Here is a 23,748-nt window from a genome sequence, read left to right as displayed (position 1 = left end):
ACGCGTAATAATGCCTCGAGTGTGTGAAGAATTGCTGCTCTGTGATAACATTTAACACGTAACTCTAACATTAGAAAGGCTGCATACGCGAATTAATTCTTGTGATTTTTAGTTTTAATACTAGGAAGACCCGTTTCTTGACATTTTGTCGTAATAAATCAAAAACTGTGGATGCAATAACTAAAACGTCGGTGCGTTTTTTGTTAATTGGCTGACCTTAAACAAAATAATTTTAAACTTTTATAATACAGAGTGACGGTGGCGATGGGCGATAGTTAGCAAAAATAGTTGTAAAAATAATCGAATATTTCGACATAATCGAAATAATTCGATACTTGATATCAATTAGTTACTAATTTATTTACTTATTTATTTATTTTATTGCACAAACAGCTTGTATCACAATGTAATAGAAACTATATTATGTAATTATAAGCAATTACTTACAACAGTTCCTTACCGATGAAAGTACAATAAATAGTAAAATACAGCATTGACAACACTAAGCAACTAAATGACATTGTGCAGAAACACATGACACATTATAGAAGCAAAGTAAAATTACTCAAATTAGCGCTTACTACTTATTGCTCGCTACACTTCACTATTTGTTTGTTGTCAAAAATATCGAATGTGAGTCGAAATAGTTACTAATCTACAAGTTACTATTTTTTATTGTCGATCAAAATAATAATGACAGGATTGATCGACTGCCTGACACGCCTATCCATAATAGTTGCAGTGCTTCACAGAGCTTCAAAACTGCAAAGATCCCAGTGGCACTGCCACTGGGCCCGTCACTCTGAGACATAAGTTGACAAGTCCCATGTGCCTGTAATTTCACCAGCACCCTTATTATCTTTCAAAACCGGAACAATTTTTTTCGGAATTTTCATTCAAGTTACGTTTGTGTCAAGTTATACTGAAATCGGTTAACGGAAAGTATGTCGACTTCAATAAATGAAACAAATTTGTCGTCCTCAGAGATGGAATACTTTCTTCAAATTTCAATTTGACCGCTACTGTGGTTACTTCCTTTGCAACAAAAAAAAAATAGAAATTGGTTCACAAATTGACTCATCCGAAGAACAGAGTCCGAAGTAGATATATCGAAAAGATAGTAAGTACGTTACGAGAATAATTTCGTTATTCAAACTACGGCCTATGTAAAGGTGTTTTCTTATTTCGTTTCGGAAATATAAAATCGAACAACGGTCGATCTGACATCCACGGCGAAGAAGCACGACCGAAATGTCCGAGGTCGTGAGAACAAATAGTCTTGCACATAGATCTTTGTTCTACGGATGAGTCGAAATGTCAAAGTCATCGCGTAACTTACAGACAAAAAACACGGTTAAATTGAGGACCTTCTTGAAGTGGTTCAAAACCTTTTGCACGTGAATTCTGATTACGTTCTCTCGTTCACAAATCTTGAAGTAACCGCGTAACATACAAAAAGAAATACAGTCGTATTCCTTTTTGGAAGTCGTTTATAAAGTACTCTTTCTTTTAAAATGTTATTATTGTCTATGGTATTTTTTTCAAATAACATTTTAGTGCATAGTTTAAGAATTGGTGGGAATATTTTAACTTTATAATTTATGACGAAAAACGCCCAGAACTTGTTAATCGTAAAGATGTCGTATTTCATCATAACAATGTCAAACCACACTCATCTTTGCAAAGCCGTCAAAAACTATTTCCAGTTATGTTGGGAGGTGTTATTACCTCATCTACCGTATTCACTCGACTCTAAAAACTCTTTGAATGAACACGACTTTGATAACGAAAAGACCATCAAACGACACTTAGGTAACTATTAAGTAATCTGTGACAGCCGTGTTTTTAACCGACTTTAAAAAAGGAGCGGTTCTCATTTCGACTGCATTTTTAGTGTATGTTTACTCCGGCATTTGTGAACAGATTTTAATGATTCTTCAGTCAATAAGATTCCTACATGGGACATTAGTCCCATGTAGGAACCTTTGAGGGTGACAAACTAGGGGATGAATCTTGAAATAAAACTTGGCAAATGGACGTAATTCCACGAAATTTTGAGGTCGGTTTCTTTGGTACTATGTACTGAGATTAGTTTATGATAGAAGGCAATAGAACGAATAAGTCGTGCATCTGGTGGTAAGCTGCCACTGTGCCCGTAACCCTGAGACATAATCTGTCAAGTCCAATGTGCCTGTAAATTACAGGTTAAGTATAGGTTCAAAGGTAATCAAATTGATTTGTGTAAAAAACCAATAAAACTATAGTTTAACTACCTCCATGGCCAAATGGTTACCATGCCGGACTGCCACGCAAAGGTCCCAAGTTCGATTCCGGGCCGGGAGAAATATTTGTATAGCCTACATTTATTACTCTTTTGAGTTTGGGTGTAATTTGTGGTTGTCTATGTATGTGTCCACGGCACCCGCGACACAGGGTTTCCCTAGTGCGGGGCTATGTTGCGTGTGTGCGTTATTATTATAGTAGGTGCAGTAGTAAGTCGCGGGCACCAGGTAACCATTATAAAATTGGTGAAAAAAACTTGACCTAATTTTAAACATTTTAAACACGAGTTCACTGAACTATTTGGGACGGAAGCAGTCGCGTTACAAAACTTGGCATTGCGTGACCGGTGACGTCACACTAGTTAATAATGGTATACTATGCCATTGGTCACGCGTGAACAGATTTGTTGCATATACCTCCTTCGTATCATTTGATACGTTGTATCATCGTCGGATTTTCAATTAGAGGTAACAAAGTGACGTTTTATGCTTTGCTGGATTTTGATGAAATAAATATCTACGACAACTAAAAAAACGGACCTTAAAAGTACATCTATTTGCCAAGTTTTATTGAAATCTGTTACCGGAAAGTGCACGAAACCTGATTCATCCCCGACTAATATTTATAATATTTTCTTCAAATTTAAACTGGACTATCTAACTTCTTTCCAACAAAAAAAGAACCATCAAAATCGGTTCACAAATCTGAAAGAAAAAGCCGGAGTTATCGCGTAAAAAAATACAGTCAAATTGAGAACCTCCTCCTTTTTTGAAGTCGGTTAAAAAAGTTGTTCTTTGTAAATAAACATTTGTACACAGTTGTCATTTACAATAATATTTTTAAATATCATACTCACGGATAGAAACAACCTGAGAGAGCTAACGTCATTGGCATGGATTTTTGCCATTAAAGTACTATTTTATTATATTAAGATAGATAAATAGCATATAAAAACATAAATCGACAATAACCGTTCTACCGTACAAGCATTTTTTAACGTAGCCTATATAATATAAATATTCATAAGAATATATAAATCATCACAAAAAGTAAATTATTATTAGAAACCAAAAAACATGACAGCGTAAAAAAACCGAAAAGAGAAAAACAAGCTTAAAAATCCAGTTCGAACAATGTTAAATGCGTCAAGCAATGTTTACGTGTTCGATATCTAAATTAAGAATAATTTTTTTTACAAAAAAAAAAACCGGACCTCGAAAGTTTCTGGAATTATATCTATGTACTAATTTTCATTCACCGAATTAATCCCCTACTTTGCCAGCCTTAGAAGTGGAATATTTTCTACAAATTGAAATTGGACCAATACTGAGGTACCCAATTCCAACAAAAACAAGAATCATAGAGATTGGTTCACAAAATGTCCTGAGTAATCGTGTACCAGTCCAATAGAGAACCTTCTCCGTTTTTAATTATATACATACACTGAACACCCTTTTGGCATTAGGATAGGCAGAGACGACACTTTCCATTTCCTATGACTCTGACACACATCTATTAGTTACATCAACACGCATCCGTTTTCATACATCCTCGTCAGTTAAGAGTCTAAACAACCTCAAATAAATGGCTTTGGTTGAGTGTCGAAACAATCATTTTGGAAAAATATCTAGCAAAATTGAGGATATTATAATACACTGATTTACTGTCTGGTGTATTTACTATAAGATTTCTAAAAATATTCACGATAAAAAGAACCTACCTCGAAATTTTGCAAGAAAACCGCTGTATTCAATAGGTACTTCACTTAAACCAATGATATTTTTATATCAACTGAACTAAATAGTATACGATACAAAATTTTTTTAAATGGTTTTAATTTCGTTTATAAGAAAATACATTGTGAAAAGTATTAATTCAGGCGGAGAAGGTATCAACGCTTAAGACTTTTTTAGCATATCCGCGGCTAATCGAAGGCCCAAGGCGCCTTTGACTTGACTCCATCCACCGTAGGGCTGTTCGAATTGTCGATGACCCCAAACTCACAGACGGTTTGGAGTCCCTTAATCCACAGACAGACGTTGGCACAAAGTCTATGTCAAATAATAATTTATTTCATAGGTAAAATTTTTACACATGAAAACGATTTTTTAAGCTACTGCTCGTTCACTACGCTGACCTCCCTGAGATGAACGAGCAAGAAACTCTGGGGATTGCTCTTTTCAAATAAACTTAAATGCTATGGAATACACTGGAGTACACTCTGTCTGTGTTCTACCGTCTTTATAATGAGGAGTGCACGGAGGAACTTTCCGAACTAAAGCCAATGTTACGTTTCCATCCAAGGATTAGCCCATCCCCATGTCATAGATGCCTGGCATTATAAGACCACGCGGGCACCACGTTTGTTCCTTTCTCGAATCTGCAAGCGTGTCAACAGGGCTCTCAAAGATTGGCAACATATAGGCAGCTCATCTGATCTTGCAAATGTCAATGGGCGACGATGCCTCATACTTTACATAAAAAACAATGAATCGTGATAAATTCGCCTTGGCAATTTGCCCGCTTCCTCTCGCCTTATAAACCCATTTCGTTAATCTTCTTTAATTCATCGTCTCTACATGATAAACCAACAAAGCATTATTTCTCTATCTCTGTCACTACTTCTTCCACGCCACGACTGTCAGTTATTCACTGTTCCGCAATTTGTCCACCTGAATCACTCCAACCATACATCTCAATATACTAATTAACTTAACATATTAGATTTTCCATTGAACAGCTTCTCAGTTAGAGACAAACAATAGTTATTTATGTTGGTTATTAATGTTGAAACAAATCCCCGTCCGCGGATAACTTGCTACGTATAAATTTTAATATTTTCCCATTAATCACGAATGGATGACACTTACCATTTTGACGAAGAATTAAAAGAATAAGTTTATAAAGTTTGCATTAAAAAGTTGTAGCAGCCTAATGGTTCGACCTACTGCCTTTCGAGCAAGGGGTCGTGTTCGAACGCGATACAAGCCTTAGGGTCGTATTCCAGAACTCTACTCAATACTCAAGTCAGGACTTGAGTATTGCAGTGAGCACTGAAAATCATACTCAAGTCCTTGCCATTCCAGTCGTATTTCCAGTGCTTGGAATCATACTCAAGTCTGCTCAAATCTTGACTTGAGTATTGAGTAGAGTTTTTCGAAATTACACAGATCTGAAGGGCACTGCCACCGCGCTCATCAACGTGACATATAAAGTTGACGAGTATCATGTGATAACGCTCATATTGCTGCTTGGAGGCAGAAATAAATAATATATTAAGAAATATGTTAAAAGTAAAGTACGTAGAATATGTAATTAATTTATCGTCAAAATTGTGAGATATAGTCATTTTACTAAGAAATGATATGAGTAGCAAGTAGTTATTTATCCCATTAGTTTTTATTAATTGAGGTATCAAACACAAAAACGTTACGCGTTTAACATTGCTCAAACAGGATTTTAGTTTGTTATTCTCTTTTGGTTTTTTTTTTGCGCAGTATGGTTTTTTGTTTTTTTCTTCTGATAATTATCTATTTCAATTTTTTAATGTCTTTATAACCTATAATAAAAAACGTTATTTATTAGCTTATAGAATAAAGAGATTTTGCATGCTAATATACCAATTCGAATTGAGCTCCAGATGCCATAAATGCGCCTACGATTCAGGCTCAATATTTAACGGTAGTTCTTGTGTCTAACGGAATAAAATTCGCCTTCGATGCGAATTACTCGTATTCGGGTCATTGTGTATTGTACGTAATTTCAATTTGATAGTCTCAGATCATTGGGGTATTAAGGTTTCAAATAGTGATGTTCCTTAAAGTCAGCAGACGCCATATTGATTTTTTAGCCTTAAATGTGTAACGATATGTGTGTGTAACGTATCATATAAATATTGTTAACACTCACTTAATATAATTTCATAAAATATAATTTTTTTCAATTAATATAACAAACATTAAATATTAAACTACAATTCTATAATGTGTTTTTTGTGAGGTAAGCGACGCGCCTATCCATAACTGCAACTGCAGTGTCATTTAGAACTTTAAATCGCAAAGTTCTTACGGACACTGCCCTGCGGCCGTCACCCTCTGATAACTTGACAAGTCCCATGTGCCTGTAATTTTCCAGCTACCCTTCGACACCGGAACTGCTTGTCGGCAGAAATGGGTAAGGCAGTACTTCCTGGACGAACTAGTTCACTCTATCACTCTACTGCTATAAAAAGCTTGTATAGTTGCGATCCATTGTAGGTCTATCTGAGTAGTAAATAAACTAATACGGTCCACTGCCGGTCACTACCAAAGAGAAGGTTTAGATCACAGTGGGCCGTGTTGCTTGCCTAATGCAGGCTGTCGCCGTTTCCCTTCACTGTTAACGATAACATTGCTTCTAAAAATAAACAAATTTACGTAATATTGAAATTAAAATCACGGGTGACACGGGATTCGAATCGTAGACCTTACGATTGAAAAGCAAAGCAAAGTTCTCTCAATTGGCTACCACTGCCGCTATCTTTTCGTTTCAAATTTAGTGAAACTAAAGCAAAAAAATTCACACAATATCTTGCAAGACAACAATAGAGACGTGAAATGTGACTGCACGCGAGCAAAATCTATTACTTCCGCGATAATGTTAATGTTACATCACTAACTCCTTTCTTAGATGATCTCACAGTGTAGAAAACTAATTTGGTTTTGGGAAATAACGCCTTATAGATGAGTAGGTACAAATTATTTTTAACATGACGAGTTCGGTAATATATATCTGGATGACGAAGTCCCGGTAAAACCATTTTGGGATGTAAACTTTTCTAAAGTCCGAGAAAATGTGAATATCGCAAATACACCTGGAGATAAAATGACACTTCGGACACCTGTGACGTTTCGGACCTTAATTTCCCGGATACGGAATTTGACAGTAATTGTTTCGGACAGATGTCGGTCGGAGATCGAAAGTAGACCCCCTGATACGAATCGGACGTATGGTGCAAACGCTCTAAGGGCGGCCAATTAGGGGATGAATTTTATTGCCTAATTTAACTGCCTCCGTGGCCGAAACGGTTACCATGCCGGACTGCCACGCAGATGGCCTACATTTATTTCTCTCGTGAGTTTGGGTGTAATTTGTGGTTGTCTATGTGTGTGTCCATGGCACCCGCGACACAGGGTTTCCCTAGTGCGGGGCTATGTTGAGTGTGTGCGTTATTTATTTATTTATTTATAGTGCCTTAAGCCTCGATTACCATCAGAACTGATGTTACCAAAACTCACACATTCTTCATTTGAAACACTACAAAATCTTGATATTGATTGGTCGTAGTTTCAAATTTAAAAAGATTTAAACTCTACCCTGTTGGCATATCGTTGAAAGTTCAATAACATCAATACCTATCATTACAAGTTACGACGTTTTGATATTATACAGAAATTTCAATCAATGTGCTGCCATCTAGCGGTTCATTGCTAAAAGACGACGAATCGGAGTTATTAATTTAGTTCTCCAAACAAGAAGCGACCATATTACAGTGATATAAGCTTTACTTTCGTTACTTGTAACAAAAAAAATATTTCGATAAACAGAAATACGAAAGTTTGTTAAAATAAGACTTTTCAATGATTTGAAATACCACGGGTAGTATTTTTGATCTGGCTATCATTTTTACACTCCAAAACAACAAAATAAGGCATTTTTCTAGGACTTTAGAGAATTTGCACGAAAGAATGACGCAACCATACCATGCAAACCGAAATAGGCGGACCGAGCGCTAGTAGATCTTTCGAGGCCTATAGTTGGCATGCGTTGGACGCTAGGTAACCACTTCCACTGTATTTATTTTTCTGTGGCGGTAACGAACATAGTGAAAGCGGATAAAAGCTAACATTTGACGCTGGTTTTTTTTTTTACGAAAATTATGTTCTGTAGAAAATAACGTTTACAATTCATTGCTCTGCACCAATTTGAGGCTATCCTTAGCAAAAGATATAGTTACTACGCATTTACAAATGTACTTATGTAACTTAGAAATAAAAGTCGCAGGTACAATGCCGCCAAGAGATATGAAGCGAAGATCTTCTCAAATGAGAAGCAATCGCTCTGCTTTAATCACAGTCCAATTAAACTTATCAAAATTGTGTCAAAAAGTAATGACTTTTTAATCGATATTGTATATGATTTTAAGATATATTAATTGTGCAATAAAATTGTTCCAGTTCAGGGTTTTCTGTTTTGTTCTAGTTCTTTGTCAGACAAAGAAATAAAGGAAAATGTTGAATGTGTCATTTAATTACTAAGGCGTTTTGTTCCACGTGACCTTGCCCCAACTTCAGATTCTCAATACGACATTTTTTTTTGTAAGTATGAACGATGGTACTTCGGTATTGATCAGATTTTAATTTGAAGGAAATATTCCACAAACTAGGAGATGAATCCGGTTTAGGGCACTTTTCGGTAACCGATTTCAATAAAGTTTGGCAAATAGATATAATTCCACTCAATCTTGAGATAGGTTTTTTTTAAGTTGTAATTATTATGATGTCATGTAACGGGACAAACAAGTCGTGCACCTGGTGGTAAGCGACAGGCCTACCCATAACAGTAGCACTGCCACTCAGAGCACTAAATCGCAAAGACCTGAATACTGCCTGCAAAACATTTATTCGAGATATCCTAAAAACCATAACCCACTTTTTAACCGACTTCAAAAAAGTTTTTTTATACGTATATTACGCGAGAACTTCGGTATTTGTGAACCGATTTTCATGATTCTTTTTTTTGTGGGAAAGAGGGTACCTCCATATTGGTCCCATTTAATTTTGAAGAATATCCACCTCTAAGGGTGGCTGTTAACGCATGAAAACTCATTTTTATAAATAGCGCCAAAATTTTATCATAAGGAGCAATTATTTTAATGGTTGATTTTGGTATTCTCCAATTCAAGGCGTTTTTCTTTCTCAATATACTTTGAGTAGTGAGAACCGATTTTTATTATCTCCTGTGAGGGATATTACAAGAAAACTTGGCAAATAGATGTAATTCCACGTAATTTTGAGGTCGGTTTTTTAGTACCCTGTACTGAGATTATTATAGAATACTGAAATTGTTAGATGATATTTCAGCTATGCTTCGTTAGGGTAAGTTCCGATAAGTCAAACACATTAAGTAATATTAAGAACCAAACCGAACCCGGCCTCCTACCTCAGAGTATCTCGGAATTTACATGCGAAAATTATATTTGAAATTTATCACTTTATGTCTTCCCTCCCTCTTATGATATGGGGTCCTTCAAACGAGGCGTGAAGAGGCATATTGTAGGCAGGCAGGGTGGAGGTGGCTAGTGCAGTCAGGATTTCATCGCTGCACTAGGTTCCTTCGCGTTTGGATACCACTTTCCACTTAATATCAGGTGGAGTGGAGTCATTTGCCTGTCATGTATATAAAAAAAACTTTTTGAAAGATAATTTTGTGATCTATTTTTTGCTATTTAAAACTGTTATTTGACCATTTGTCAATTAGACGCGTTTAGTTAGTGAAAGGCAGAATAGCACTGCCACACTGTATCAAGCAGAGGCCGTGGGTCCGAAACCCGGCCTCCCACCTCACAGTATCTCGGAATTTACATGCGAAAATTTTATTTGAAATTTACCACTTTTCGGTGAAGGACAACCTTCGCTTCGATTGAATGTTCATAACCCTCAGAAAACGCCGAAATCCCCAATTCCCATTTAAAGGAGACCGGTGCCCATGGAAATCTAGTTAATATAAAACCAAGAAATGACGGCCTACGTGATCGAGTGGCTTGCACACCTGTTTTCATGGTATCGCCATCTCTAAGGTTCCGGGTTCTTTGTGTCGGGTCTGGGTGTTTGTGGTAGCATCGTTGGTTCCGATTACCATAACACAAGTGCTTTAGCTACTTACTTTGGGATCACAGCAACGTATGTGATGTTGTATACAGTGCCACTCAGAGCTTTAAATTGCAAAGATCTGAGGGGCGCTGTCACTGCACCCGTCAACCTGAGACATAAGTTGACAAGTCCCACGTGCCTGTAATTTCACCCTCAAAGCCGGAACGCAGTAATGCTGACGTTACTGCTTGGCGGCGGAAATAGTTAAGGTGACAGTACTTCCCTGGACGAACTCTTTCACAAGGAGCTCTACTGCTACTAAATCTGACCTAAGACAGTCTGCAGCTTACCCAACTCCTCAACAAGTTACAGTAGAACTATCGTGTTTCGTTAAATTGGTATCGACGAGTTATTGTTAGCTTACAGATGGTGGATTTTATTGTCTTTTTGCAGTTCGGTTATGAAGGGTTAAGGGTGCAGTGGCAGTGCCCCTCAGATCTTTGCGATTTAAAGCACTGAGTTGTCTTGTGACTGTTGGATGGCCAGCCGGGTCACTTACCACCAAGTGGGCGACTTGTTCGTCCCGTCACTTGATCCCATAAAAAAAAACTAAGTTTTATATAAGGTTATTTTTTATAAAGTGCTATAGTGAACTACATGGTTACTATATTTCACCAAATCTGTTGAATATAGGTAACTAAACCGCAGTCAATGACGCCTTCAAAATTCAATGGTTAAATGCCGCACAATTGTGGTCAAGTTATGTCACAAGCGTTGCTAAAGTGGGCGGCTTTTTTGTCCGTTTTAGCGTTTAAAATTTAACCGAACGCGGCATTATTATAACAGCACTAGTGATAGATACTATAGACTGATAAGACGTCCTGTATGATAAAGGATATCTAGTTCATTAATTAAAAATTAAAATCTGTCATAAAATTGTCATAAAAGAAAATTCAATATGGCAACCGATTACAATTACCCGATTATTACGTTCAGTTAAGTAAGTGCATGGAATTAACGTCGTTTGGAATTACATTCGACACTTGAACGAGTGTTATTTTCCACTGTTTGGAACTGGTGACTTTTCTACTGTTAACGAGTGCCTTTCCACAAAAATAAATTCTATTAAATAATTTGAAATTTTTATTGTGAAGATTTTTTCTTTAAAGTCAAAATCAAATAATCGTTTATTCCGTATGTAATTTTTTTACACTTGAAAACGTAATTTTTTAAGCTAGTGCTCGTTCACTACGCTGACATCCCTGAGAAGAACGAGCAAGAAACTCTAGGGATTGCTCTTTTCAAATAAACTTAAATGCTATTGAATACATTTTGAATCATAATTGTGTGGAATCTAGACTCTTGTTGTCTTTCCATACATCTTTATCTAACAAATACTCATCAATTTTGTAACATGACTTTTAAATTAAAATACTTTTAATGTAAGTTTTGAACTTAAGAAATGATAATCTTAATATGTATGCCCCAGAAAAGAATGGTTTTGGTTCAATTTTTAACTATTTTCTTTTTAATAGGCAGAAATTGGAATTGGCAGAGTATGTCATGGTACATGTATAGAGAGGACAAAACCTTCCCCTGTAATCGCGGAATCATTGAAAACAAAATTTTAAAAACTAAATAGTTACATCGAGTTCTTAACCTTTCGAGATTGTTACAACTAAGAAATTTAACCATTATTTCGGATTTATAGCGCGTATATTTATTTCGAAGTCATCTAAAAAGAACTCGAGTCTATAAAGAACTCTAGTCTAAAAAGAACTTGAGTCATAAACCTAATGTCGGGTTAGAAAACTCGACTCGCAACGACTTCGCGAAGTCTCCAAACTGGTGATTTATAAAATAAGAAGATATCAATACTTAATTACACCACAGTTAGTTAATTATACTACAGTTTAACACACCACAGCACAACACAGGTCCTTAACAGACTCGAGCCCGATTCGTTACATAAACAGACTCGAGCACTAATGTCGAACTCGAGTCTATTTGGAAAATCGATAGGCACGTAATACATCGAGCAGTGAGTCTCTGTCTTTATGAGTCGAGTCCTGTGAATTAGAGACGAGTCCTAAAACACAGACTCCCAGATTCGAGTTTTACAACGCTAATAATGACAGCCAGGCTACGTAGAAGATGGATGTCAAGGTCATTTACTTACTTTATTTATTTACTTTTCTTCTGCTTATAATATACTGTATCATCAAAAACAGTAAATCCATTTCACGCACGTCTCACAAAAAAATGTAAACTAAACCTACGTAATCTTAGAATGTAGTCTTAGAATTTTTACTATTTAACTTCGCATTCTTAACACGGTTATTTTCCATGTAAATAAATAGTTTTAACAGCAAAATTATATACATTACAATAGCATTGAAAAAAGACTTCAGCACCTTTCTGTGGTGTATTTGTGCAACCTAAACTACGTCGAAAGGTGCGCTTGCGCGCACAGCCTTGGTTTTTACTATCACTTTCGGAACTATTCAGTAATTTTGATGCATTAAAATTTGTAAATAAGCGATTTGAAAAAAGTGAAAACTCCCGATTGTAAGAGACGTGTCAAAGTATATCGAGTTCTTAGGTTTTAGCGATTGTTACACATAGGAAATGAAACTATGTTTCCGGATTGAAATCGCGTATATTTGTTTTTTCAAACAAACCAACGTTTCGGGCCCTTTACAGGTCCCCTGATCACGGTTGACTGAGATGGTACAGTCATCAACCAGTTATGTCTAATATTAATTCAAACCACCCTATATTTTCACTATAATTACAAAAGTTATTAATTAAATGCCTTATTTTTTTAATTTTACGAAGAAACATTCTAATTTAAAACATATTAATTAGTACTGCAGTCTTATATCTGTTTGGGATTTTTCATCGGAGGAAATACTGGATCCCAAACTGGTGGTGCGGAGAAACCATCTTCCCTGTTGAAATTAGGATGTTTTTTAATTTCAGTGGCCTCTCGCAGCATCCTGGCTAGATAACGGACTTCTTTTGCAAGGACCTGCGGTTTGTCAACCTTCATTGAATGTGTAGGTTTATCCATGATATGCTCGCAGACTGCAGACTTGTTTATACGACGGTGTTTGACATCAACTATATAAAGGTCTAAGTAAAGGGCCCGACAAGTTGGTTTGTTTGAAAAAACAAATATACGCGATTTATATCCGGAAAAACAGTTTCATTTCATATTAAGGTATATTAAAAAGATACCTGTGTTCAGCAGCGAGTATGTAAATAAATAAAATGACATGTAAAACACTAAGACGCTGGTTTTTTTAAACTGGGCAGTCAGAATTTTTAAAAATAGAAAAAGACTGAATGAATCTAAAAAAAAGTAAGTTTTCCTTTTGTGGATACACTCTAGTTAAAAAAAAAACTTGTGTCCATCAGTGGAAAGTAACTGGACTTAAAGCGACGGTAAACTTACTATTTACACACGGGTTAATTTATTAAACAGTTTTTTTACTGTTAAATCGGTTACGTCAACAAATCACAACAAATAATATCTTATTATATGTGTACAGTTCTCAACAAAAGTATGTCATGCCAAATTGAACCTAACACCGTAGTCAATAAATGGGTACATAGGTATATGCATAAATGTAATGTTTAAATCCCGTGTCGAGAATCTAAAATTAGTATATGAAATCTTCCACTAAAAACATGAACTTCAATCGACCACGAATGCCACTACTTATCATAGTCCAAAATTAATTTGTCAACAACTATTTTTATTCATAAAAAACAATTCAAGTACAATCAACAGTAGAGCCTTACACTTATGACTGTTTTATTTCAAATAGCATTGAGTACTATCTGAATTTAAAAAAAATTGAAAGTGTAAATGTCTCTATATAACAATATAAGTATAACAGAGTTTGTATTTCGCACCCCTCATGGAAGAATAGCATGACTGGAGTTGCGTCAAAAATGTTTATTACTCCATCTACAATATTAGTAGATAGAGTTACAAGAATTGGAGAAGATGCGAATTTTATTTTTCTGTATCTAATGGAGCAATAAACATTTTTGACGTAACTCCACTTATCCCATTCTTTCATGAGCGGTGAGTTATGTACAGTAAGCCACAAACAATGATATAATATTTCGTCATTTAGATATCAGTTTAAAAAAGGGCTACCTACATTTCGCTAACCAATTTCAATAAAACTTGTCAAATGGATGTTAATTCCACAAAGTTTTACAGTCTATTTTTTATACAAAACTTTTGTTATGTTTTTTTCAAAACAATCTACTTTTTAATCGACTTCGAAAAAGGAGGAGGTTCTGAATTCGACTGTATGTTTTTTCTCTCGATAGCGATTTGTGAAGCAACTTTCATGATTATTTTTTGATTTAATTTTGAAAAAAATCATCGACCTCTAAGGGTGACTGTTCACGCATGAAGATTCATTTTTGTAAATAGCGCCCAAATTTTATTAGAAGGAGCAATTATTTTAATGGTTGATTTTGCTATTCTCCGATTCAAGGCGTTTTTTTTCTCTCAATATACTTTGAGTAGTGAGAACCGATTTTTATTACCCCCTGTTTCATGTCCCGTACAGTGGCGAACTAGGGAATGAATCCGGGTTTGCGCAGTAACCGATTTCAATAAAACTTGGTAATTATATGTACTTTTGAGGTCTGTTTTTTTTACAACTCTATACTGAGATTATGTTAAATAGCAACCTTTGGAAACTCAATGGTTAACGATTAGTTAATTAATTACAGGAACTAATTATATTGAAATATATTTCTCAAACACGTTATGTGGAATTCGGTACAACTATTTCCAAGTGGTTCACGACTAAGAATCTACAAGTGTTCGACGACAATAAATATTATTAATCTTTTTTTTTCTTCAATCTTCTGATGTCAAGTCTTTAACTTACGTTCTCAAACTGGTATCTTGTAAAGAGTGATTATTTAGAAGATAAATTTCTTATCAAGGGGGTTAATTTGGATGCGTTACTTTAAAATAGATATGTGAAGGAAATGTGATATGAAATCAACCTGCAAAATTTGTATATACAATCAGATATTTATTTATAATACAGATATTTTTTGCGCTTTAGTAACTTTGTGCTTTAACATACGAGTTTGAGTAAGTGAGGCGACGAATTTTAAAACTGATTTGGTTTTTAGTTTAGTTTAAAAGGATCGAACAAAATTGTTTTAATTAATTTCAAAATATAGAACGCTTTACCTTTGTTTATTCAACAAGCGAAATCATTGAATATATTCAAAAATATATATAAATATACCTTAATTTAGTGTGACTTGGACTGCTTAGGTATTTTTATGTTTTGAAATTACGTTTTAGAAATTTTATATTCATAGGTATAAGAATATATAGTAGTTTACGATATTCATATACATATATGTATTGGTTTTATTACTTATTTATAAATATATGTTTATTTGCATTTCTTTATCAATTTTTTATCTATTGATTGGTAATTCCTCATACACCGCCGTCTTTTTCCTGTGAATTATATAATTAGTTCCATCCAAAGGTTGTCTGGCAGAAATCGCTTAAAGCGATAAGACCGCCCATTGTACCACCGCTTATTTTTAATTTAATTGTATTGTATTTGTTTCCTTTTTTGGTGTACAATAAAGAATTTTTGTATTGTATTGTATTGTTAATTTAAGAATTCAGTCCCACAATCTACGACGACAATAACACGTTCACTAACTGGATTTAAATTTAATTAAAAATAACTTAAGTAATCTATTAAGTGATTCTTATAATATTACTAGCCAGTGCCCGATATTTCGTAGAATAAGCATTTCGAGTAGCCTACATTAGAACGTAAAATTTCTACAAATAAGATTTTTGAAATGTTCAGTAAGTCGTAAAATCAAGTATAGTTGTAAGGGAGTATATAATAAGCTATTTACCAAATGTATAATAAATACACTATTGAAACTAGCACTAGGGAAACCCTGTGTCGCGGGTGCCATGGACACACACATAGACAAATTACACCCAAATCACGAGAGAAATAAACGTAGGCCATACAAATATTTCTTCCGGCCCGGGAATTGAACCTGGGACCTCTGCGTGACAGTCCGTGTATGGTAACCGTTCGGCCACAGAGGCAGTTAAAATTATAATAGTATTGAAAACTATTATACAACTGAATTTAAAATTAATGTAACGAACAAGTATAATTCCCGTGGAAATAAATATGTACATACATATTTATTTTCACGGGCTCGCCTTGGTGTTATAATATGTATTGTATTCCACGAACTTTTGAGATTGTTATTTTTACTGTTTTTTTGTCTACTGTAGTGAGTACTAAAAAAAACAATCTCTCAAAAGTTCGTGTAATTACATCTATTTGCAACTGTTATTTATACAGATTTATTGAAATCGGTTACCGGAAAGTGCGCGAAACCGGATCCATCCTATAGTTTGCAACCCTTGGAGATGGAATATTCTATATACAATTTTAATGAACAATACCGAGGTGTACCTTCTTACCTACTTGTGTTACCTATTTACCGACAAAACTTATTGCCGACATATTTATACAAAAAAATGTATATGGACAAAGAACAAGGGATTACTTGCTCCCTGATACTCAAAACGCCTTATACAGGTTGAAGGCATTTTTCATCAAAGCCAAAGAATCATTTAGTCGTCGTACGTAAAATAAATTTACACTTGGAAATGTCACATTTAAGCTACTGCTCGTTCACTGCGCTGATTTCCCTGAGAAGAACGACCAAGAAACTTTAGGGATTGCTCTTTCAAAGAAATTTAAATGCTATAGAAATACACTTTGAATCAAATTTGTGTGGACTCTAGAGCCATGTCGTCTTTCCGTACATCTTCATCTAACACGTAGTCTTCAGTTTTGTCTTGTCTATGTCTTTTCAATCAAAATATTATCAATGTAATTTTTAAACTTAGGAAATCTTAATATATACTCCAGAATCTTATTGTCAAAACGTATACAGTTCCACATAAATGAGTCATTTGCCTTAGTTAAACGGAATCGTGGTGCCATGAGTTTGGACTTAGCTCTAAGGTTAATATTACAGATATCTTCTTTTGTGTTGAAATTATGTGTATTTTAAAATAAAATATTTAAAACATTATTATAAAATATTTGAGTAGGTGTATTGTGACGCCACAGTCACGTTACCAGTCTTCTTAAACTTTTCTCCGAGAGAAACACAACCATCAAACAATACTCTAGTACTCTTTGATGAATTATGTTAATAGTAATATCAGGTACTGTGATAAAAATTTAAAATTCATTATTAGTAATCGTAGTTACAATTTCTGTTAATATTATTTCGTATAATTTAGAATATTTATATTTTTGTTTTTCTAAAAGAAAGCACGTTAAAGGGATTGCAGTGGGTTTGATTCAAGAACCAATGTAAATAATTTTGTTTTAGAAAATGGAAAAAACCTTTCTAAAAAGACTAACTAAAAAGAATCATAGAAATTTGTTCAGAATTGCTGTATAAAAATTTGTTATATAAAATAAGTATAGCTGGCGTTGTAGTTTATCTCAATTCGACGTCTACATTTACAGCTTTTAAAAAAAAATCTTCAATATCGAATTGCAGTGAAGCAGGTTTCTCTTAATTTGTGCATTGTGTTCTGTTGATCTTGAATTTAAATTGCGTAATTGTTTTTAATGAGGTGTGTGTGCGTTTGTTAATTTTAGTGTGTTCTTAAACCATAACAGGCTATGGCAGAATAACAAAGAGGGACATGTACTTAGTCCTCGCAGCTGACTCATAAAACCATATGACATTGTACTTCCTACGTTTTATTGTATTGCATATCCAATTAATTTTAATTCTAAAACATCTTAGAATAACTGCCTTTACAACTGTATCAAAATATTAAACACAAGTCTTTAAGATTACGCAAAAACCACAGTTAACTTTAAAATTAAAACTTACTGATCTTCCTATTAGCTCTTAGAGCGTCCAACATCTTGGACCACTTAAAATCGAACATCATATTGGAGCACAACACTAGAATTATAGAGCGCGAATTTAAAATTTCAAATAACGAACCGAATTTCAAAATTGGATCACGACGTGATTGGTCAGTGCGCCATCATGCGTCGCCTACGAATGCGCAAGAGTGACTGAGTGAGTGGCCGGTTCGTGTACAATTTACTCGTGAAAATGACTTTTTTATTGACAAAACTTCGGTTTTACAGACTGGCGAAATGCAGTGTGACTAATTGAACTTAAACATTATTATGCATTAATTTTTTTATAATTATAACATTGTATATATTATTTTGTTGTATATTATAAATACAAAGATTTTTCTAAGTGTTCGACTTAGAAAAATCCTTCGATCCGTGTGGATTCGGACTTAATCGGCCCGTCCTTATAAGATAATGCTCAAAATTCAATTTTTAATATGTGGGTTTTTACAAAATATATACAGTAGTGTAGTCGAAATAATGCATCACAACACGCGTAAAAATACTCAGTCCTGCCAAATGTGAAATGCATCAGCTCCAAGTTTGCTCTTTACGCCAAATGTTAATTATTCAGTAACGTACATGAATTCATGTGCAATCTTTAGACATTTATACGTTTGATATTAAAATCGATTTAAGTTTATATCAGTGACCAACAAAAATATGTTGAGTCTCCTAACATTATCATTCTTTCATAAGTTTATCGGTATCTGATATACGGTTAATAATTTGAAGTAGTGTGAGTTTATTAGTTGTAACTTTTTTTTAATGCTCTATATTCTATTTTTGAATCATACTTTATTATACACGGAAATCTTTGTGTCAAATCGGCAATAGACCTTTACGCATTTTCGAGAAATTGGCACTGCCACAAATTATTGGTCATATATCAGATACCGAGAAACTTAATGAAATAATAATAACGTTAGGAGACTCAACATATCTTGCTTAGATACTGACATGCACTTGAATTGATTTTTATATCAAACGTAAGAAATAACACTAATGATTGCACATAATATCACGTACCTTACGTTACGGAATAATTATTATTTGGCGTAAAGAAACTTTGACCTGATGCGCTTCACAGCTGACAACAGTTTGCGCCACAGTATTTTAACGAGTGATGTGATACTATATTACGACAAAGTCAAAAAATCATATAAATGATTTTTAAGTGTAAAAATTTTACATATGGAATAATCCATAGGCAAAATTTTTACACTTGAAAATGTCATTTTTTAAGCTACTGCTCGTTCCCTACGCTGACCTCCCTGAGAAGATCGAGCAAGAAACTTTAGGGATTGCTCTTTTCAAATAAATTAAATGCTATGGAATACACTTTGAATCATAATTGCGACTACGCTAATATACTATATGTTTTTTTTTAAATACTCACTTTTGAACATCACCTTGTATGGACGAGCCCCAGTATACAACGTCTCCCAGTAAACCGTGCCAGACGCTATGCCAGCTAAGCCACCTTGCTGTTGTTGTTTGACCGTTGTTGTTGGTTTTTAATGACTTTATTCCCTTCCGGTACCAAAACTGCTCACATTGCTTGGCGGCAGAAATAGGCATAAACCTCTCCCCAAGTTGTCAAACTGACAAGTTTTGCAATTATTACACCATAAGTGCGAATAATAGATTTCGTATAAGATGACTTTCTGTATTTTACACCTCTGTCGCGAACCTGATAGCCAAATGAGTTTCGATAGTCTGTTATAATGGACATTTTACGTAAACTTCAGATAAAAAAGACACTGGACCGTATCAACCCGCCTAGCACCTACAACTGTACACAGGTCTCTTCAAAGAGTAAGGTGAAAAGAGACTACACAGCAGCTAATGTTTATCATAACGTCATAAGATACATGACACTTCCTTTCTATGAAACATCTCGGTTGTTGACATCCGTTGAAGTGTGTACTCATATATACTACTAGCCGGTTCCCGCGACTATTATATTATTCTACGTCTGCTTAGAATAAGGACTTCGAGTAGCCTACTACTAATTTTTGAAGGGTAGGTGCTGGTAAAGTTACAGGCACATGGGACTTGTTAACTTACGTCTCAGGGTGATGGGCGCAGTGGCAGTGCCCCTCATTTATTTGCAATTTAAAGCTCTGAGTGGCACTGCAACTGTCATGTCGACTTTTATTTGCGGAAAATAATTAATCATTTGTGATAGCCGAAACGAACCCGGAACAGCATCGTGGGTATCAAGGATCACCTAGAGATTATAACCCTTTCGAACAAAAAAAAAGAATTTTCGAAATCGTTCCACAATTGATGGAGAAACCGGTAAGTACAATATCATGCCTATAAAATTTGAGGATTCTCCTCGATATCCATGGATCCTCTCATTAGATTCTGACTTGGTGACAATGGGACCGTAACGAGAGTTCACCCTTTCGCACGAAAAAAGAATTTTCCAAATCGGTCCACAATTGACGGAGAAATCGGAAAACATAAATACAGCCAAACGTACAACCACCTCCTTTTTTTCAAAGTCTGTTAAAAACGTAACAGATAGAAAGATTAATTTCGCATTTATAATATTAATTTCGCTAAATAAACGTAGGTAGTACATTAACTCACACACACAACGCAAACCCATACAAACAAGCACCCGCGACACAGGGTTTCCCTAGTGCGAGGCTATGTTAAGTGTGTCCGTAAAAAAAATGCTATACGGAATTCCACCACCTTAAGGAAGGAAGGGAAGTACTGCCACCTTACCAGTTTTACCGACAAGCGGTGATGTGACGGGACGAACAAGTTGTTCGCCTGGTGATCAGTGACAAATGTTTCTCCTGGCCCTGTAATCGAACCCGGGATCTGTGTGGCAGTCCAGCATGGTAACCGTTCGGCCACGGAGGTAGTTATAGCGTTAGTATTATAGTTGATATAAATACGAACAACATAAAAAAATCCTTCGATCGAACTGGATTCGAACCAACGTCTGTAGTCTCACCTTGTATACCGTGCTAATCAACCGAGCTACTACAGCCCCGTCAGTAGATCTCGCGAATTTCTTCACGTGTTTGTTGCTGATCTTTGAAAAATTGGACGGCTTTTTCGCTACCAGTGAGAAAATTATGAACACAGGTGTTAGTCAAAAACGCTGATATTTCGTGAATTAAGTTGTTTTTCCACCGGCGTGACAAGAACTGAAATTTACATGACAAAATTTCAATCCTCTCCTAGCCCATCTTCGATGGAAATCGTCTGGACTGACGAGGATGGATAATGCGAGAATTGAAATATTTGTTGATGTAATGTTTTCAGTATCTTGCTGTTTGGTACGGAGTGTTGGACCTGCACTTCAGCATTATGCTCAAAACTAGAGTCCTTTGAGATGTGGCTCTACAGACTATGCTTGGCATATCGTGGGTACAAAAGGTCACCAATGTTGAGGTTCTTCGTCGAATGGGAAAAAAGTTGGAAATACTCAGAACTGTAAAGGAAAGGAAGCTGCAGTATTTTGGCCACGTTATGAGGGGCCAATAGATACCGGTTTCTTCAACTAATAATGCAGGGAAAAATACAAGAAAGCGTAGTCGAGGCAGAAGGAAAACCTCGTGGTTGAAGAACTTGAGAGACTAGTTCCACCTTAGCACACGTTTCCTGTGCGGCAGCTTCAAAAATGAGGATAGCCATGATGATCGCCAACACTCGTAGAGAAGCAGCACACTAAGAAGTTGATATAATATTGTTCCGTATCTATATAGGCGGCAGCCTACATAGAGTATTATACTCTAACAGAAACACGATTTCTCACGCGCGATCTCGCGGGTGCCGGCATGGTTTTCGCGCGAGCTCACGTTGTCTCTTAATACCAATCGCGAGATTGTGGGGTAAATACGATTTGAGATTTTAAAAAAGATTATTTCATCTGATTCTTCTTACGTTAACATATTTAATAATAATAATTTACGGAACATGAAATTTCAGCCGCATGTTTATCGATACATGTAACAATGTCAGTTAGATAATTATCTAGCATCTTGTACTTTCCACCGCACGGCACGGGTCTCTAGTGAGAAAGACAAGGCCACTAGTTCGAAACAATGAGACATGAGCTGTATCAAAAATCATTAGAACTTTAATTACAAACTATTATGACTTAACAAACGTAGATTGGTAATTAATAGCGCTACTAAAGCATTGCGTTAAGTTGGAACTTCTAAATGTTTCTAGTAACGCATTAATGAATGTACTATCATCAAAATTGATGCGTTGCCACTGTAGACTAGGCTGTACTCTTTGAGTAGAATTGCTGGCTGAACATAGGTAATGATTATAGTTTGTATTTAGAAGGCTTTCGAAGAAATGAAATAAGAATAGAGCTTGACATATTAAGAGTAAGATTATTGATTTGTAACCCTAGACATGAAAATAGTAAAATAAACCAAAGTTTAAGATCATCCCGGTTTTATATTATTAAAAGTACCTCTCGCAATGCATCTGAGCTACAGCCCTCTATTATAAATGGTGGAGGCGCGGATTCTATTATAAATGGTGGAATACGCCGGCTTTCAAATGAAGAAAGTACGAATCCAGATGTGAAAATTTTTTATATTTTTATTTTGAAAAATCTGGCAACGGGAGAAGTATAACATAATTCAAGCCTGCAAATAAGGAACGCAAGCTTACGAATGAGGAAAGGATTCCGATGAAAAAAAGTCCATCGTGGAAAAATGTTTATATGTTGTTACGACACGACTTCCAGGAAAGCGTAACAAAAGGTCGTAATTTATATTTTTTATATATTTAATATTGTTTTATAATTGGTGCCAGTGAAAAGTGCGAAGAGAAAATATGTATGCTATGTCGGCACAAAAGTTTAATGGATTCAACGACGTTGACGAGTTTTTGAATCAATTTGAGACCATTAGTATATTAAATAATTGGTCTGATGTGCAGAAGAAATACGTGTTTGCATTGTATTTGGAGGGGCCAGCTCTACAATGGTATAAAACGTATTCTTCTTCATACGTGACGTATGATGTGATTGCACAGAAGTTAAGAGAGGAATTTCCCTCACAAATAGATTACGCCCGTGAATTTTATTATAGGCGACAGGGGCCTAATGAATCGCTGATAAGTTATTTTTATAGTTTAAATGAGTTAGCGATGAAAGCAAATATTCAAGATGTTCAGTTTATTAAGCATTTTTTGAAGTCTTTGTTACCCAATTTTAAATGGATGCTGGCTAGTAATTTATATTTATCTAAAGAGGAGTTGAGGAAAACAATTATCCAAGTAGATGATGTATTTAATCACAATTATAATGGAAATAGACGAGATATTGAATTGCCAGTGAATTGTAATATGGAGCATTCTTGCTGTTGGCAAACACAGGATGTCTCTGCACCGATAATTAGACCCGAGTCTAAGCAGTCGGAATATTTAGTGCCACAAGCACCAATCGTGCAGCAGGATACGCCAAGTCAAGGGTATTCACGAGCACATAGTAGTGGATCTTCGTCGGGATCTCCTCAGCGTGATTGTCACAAAAGCGCAACTGAACATGTAGAAAATTTGTCTACAATTGGTAGTTCTAGTATAGATAGGGCACCTTTTATATCTCTTTTTATTAATGATGT

General features: G+C 35.3%; 1 protein-coding gene across 2 annotated transcripts in view; it reads right to left on the bottom strand.

Annotated features, from left to right (window-relative positions):
- LOC113228352 (scavenger receptor class B member 1) overlaps positions 1–23,748 on the bottom strand; it is a 127,192-nt gene that overhangs the window by 61,803 nt on the left and 41,641 nt on the right. The window contains exon 1 of one of the 2 annotated variants that reach the window (XM_026461618.1): positions 18,099–18,148. The exons of the other annotated variant lie outside the window; for it this stretch is intronic. Within the exon in view, the coding sequence (XP_026317403.1) occupies positions 18,099–18,132 (34 nt within the window). The 5' untranslated portion in view covers positions 18,133–18,148. Of the gene's footprint in view, positions 1–18,098; positions 18,149–23,748 lie in introns of those variants that run through there. 2 annotated transcript variants of the gene reach the window in all.

The sequence above is a fragment of the Hyposmocoma kahamanoa genome, unplaced genomic scaffold, assembly GCF_003589595.1.
Source record: "Hyposmocoma kahamanoa isolate Upper Pololo Valley unplaced genomic scaffold, ASM358959v1 228, whole genome shotgun sequence".
Classification (NCBI taxonomy): Eukaryota; Metazoa; Arthropoda; class Insecta; order Lepidoptera; family Cosmopterigidae; genus Hyposmocoma; species Hyposmocoma kahamanoa.
Note: the sequence above shows the minus strand (reverse complement) of the source record. Positions and strands in the feature narration are given on the sequence as shown.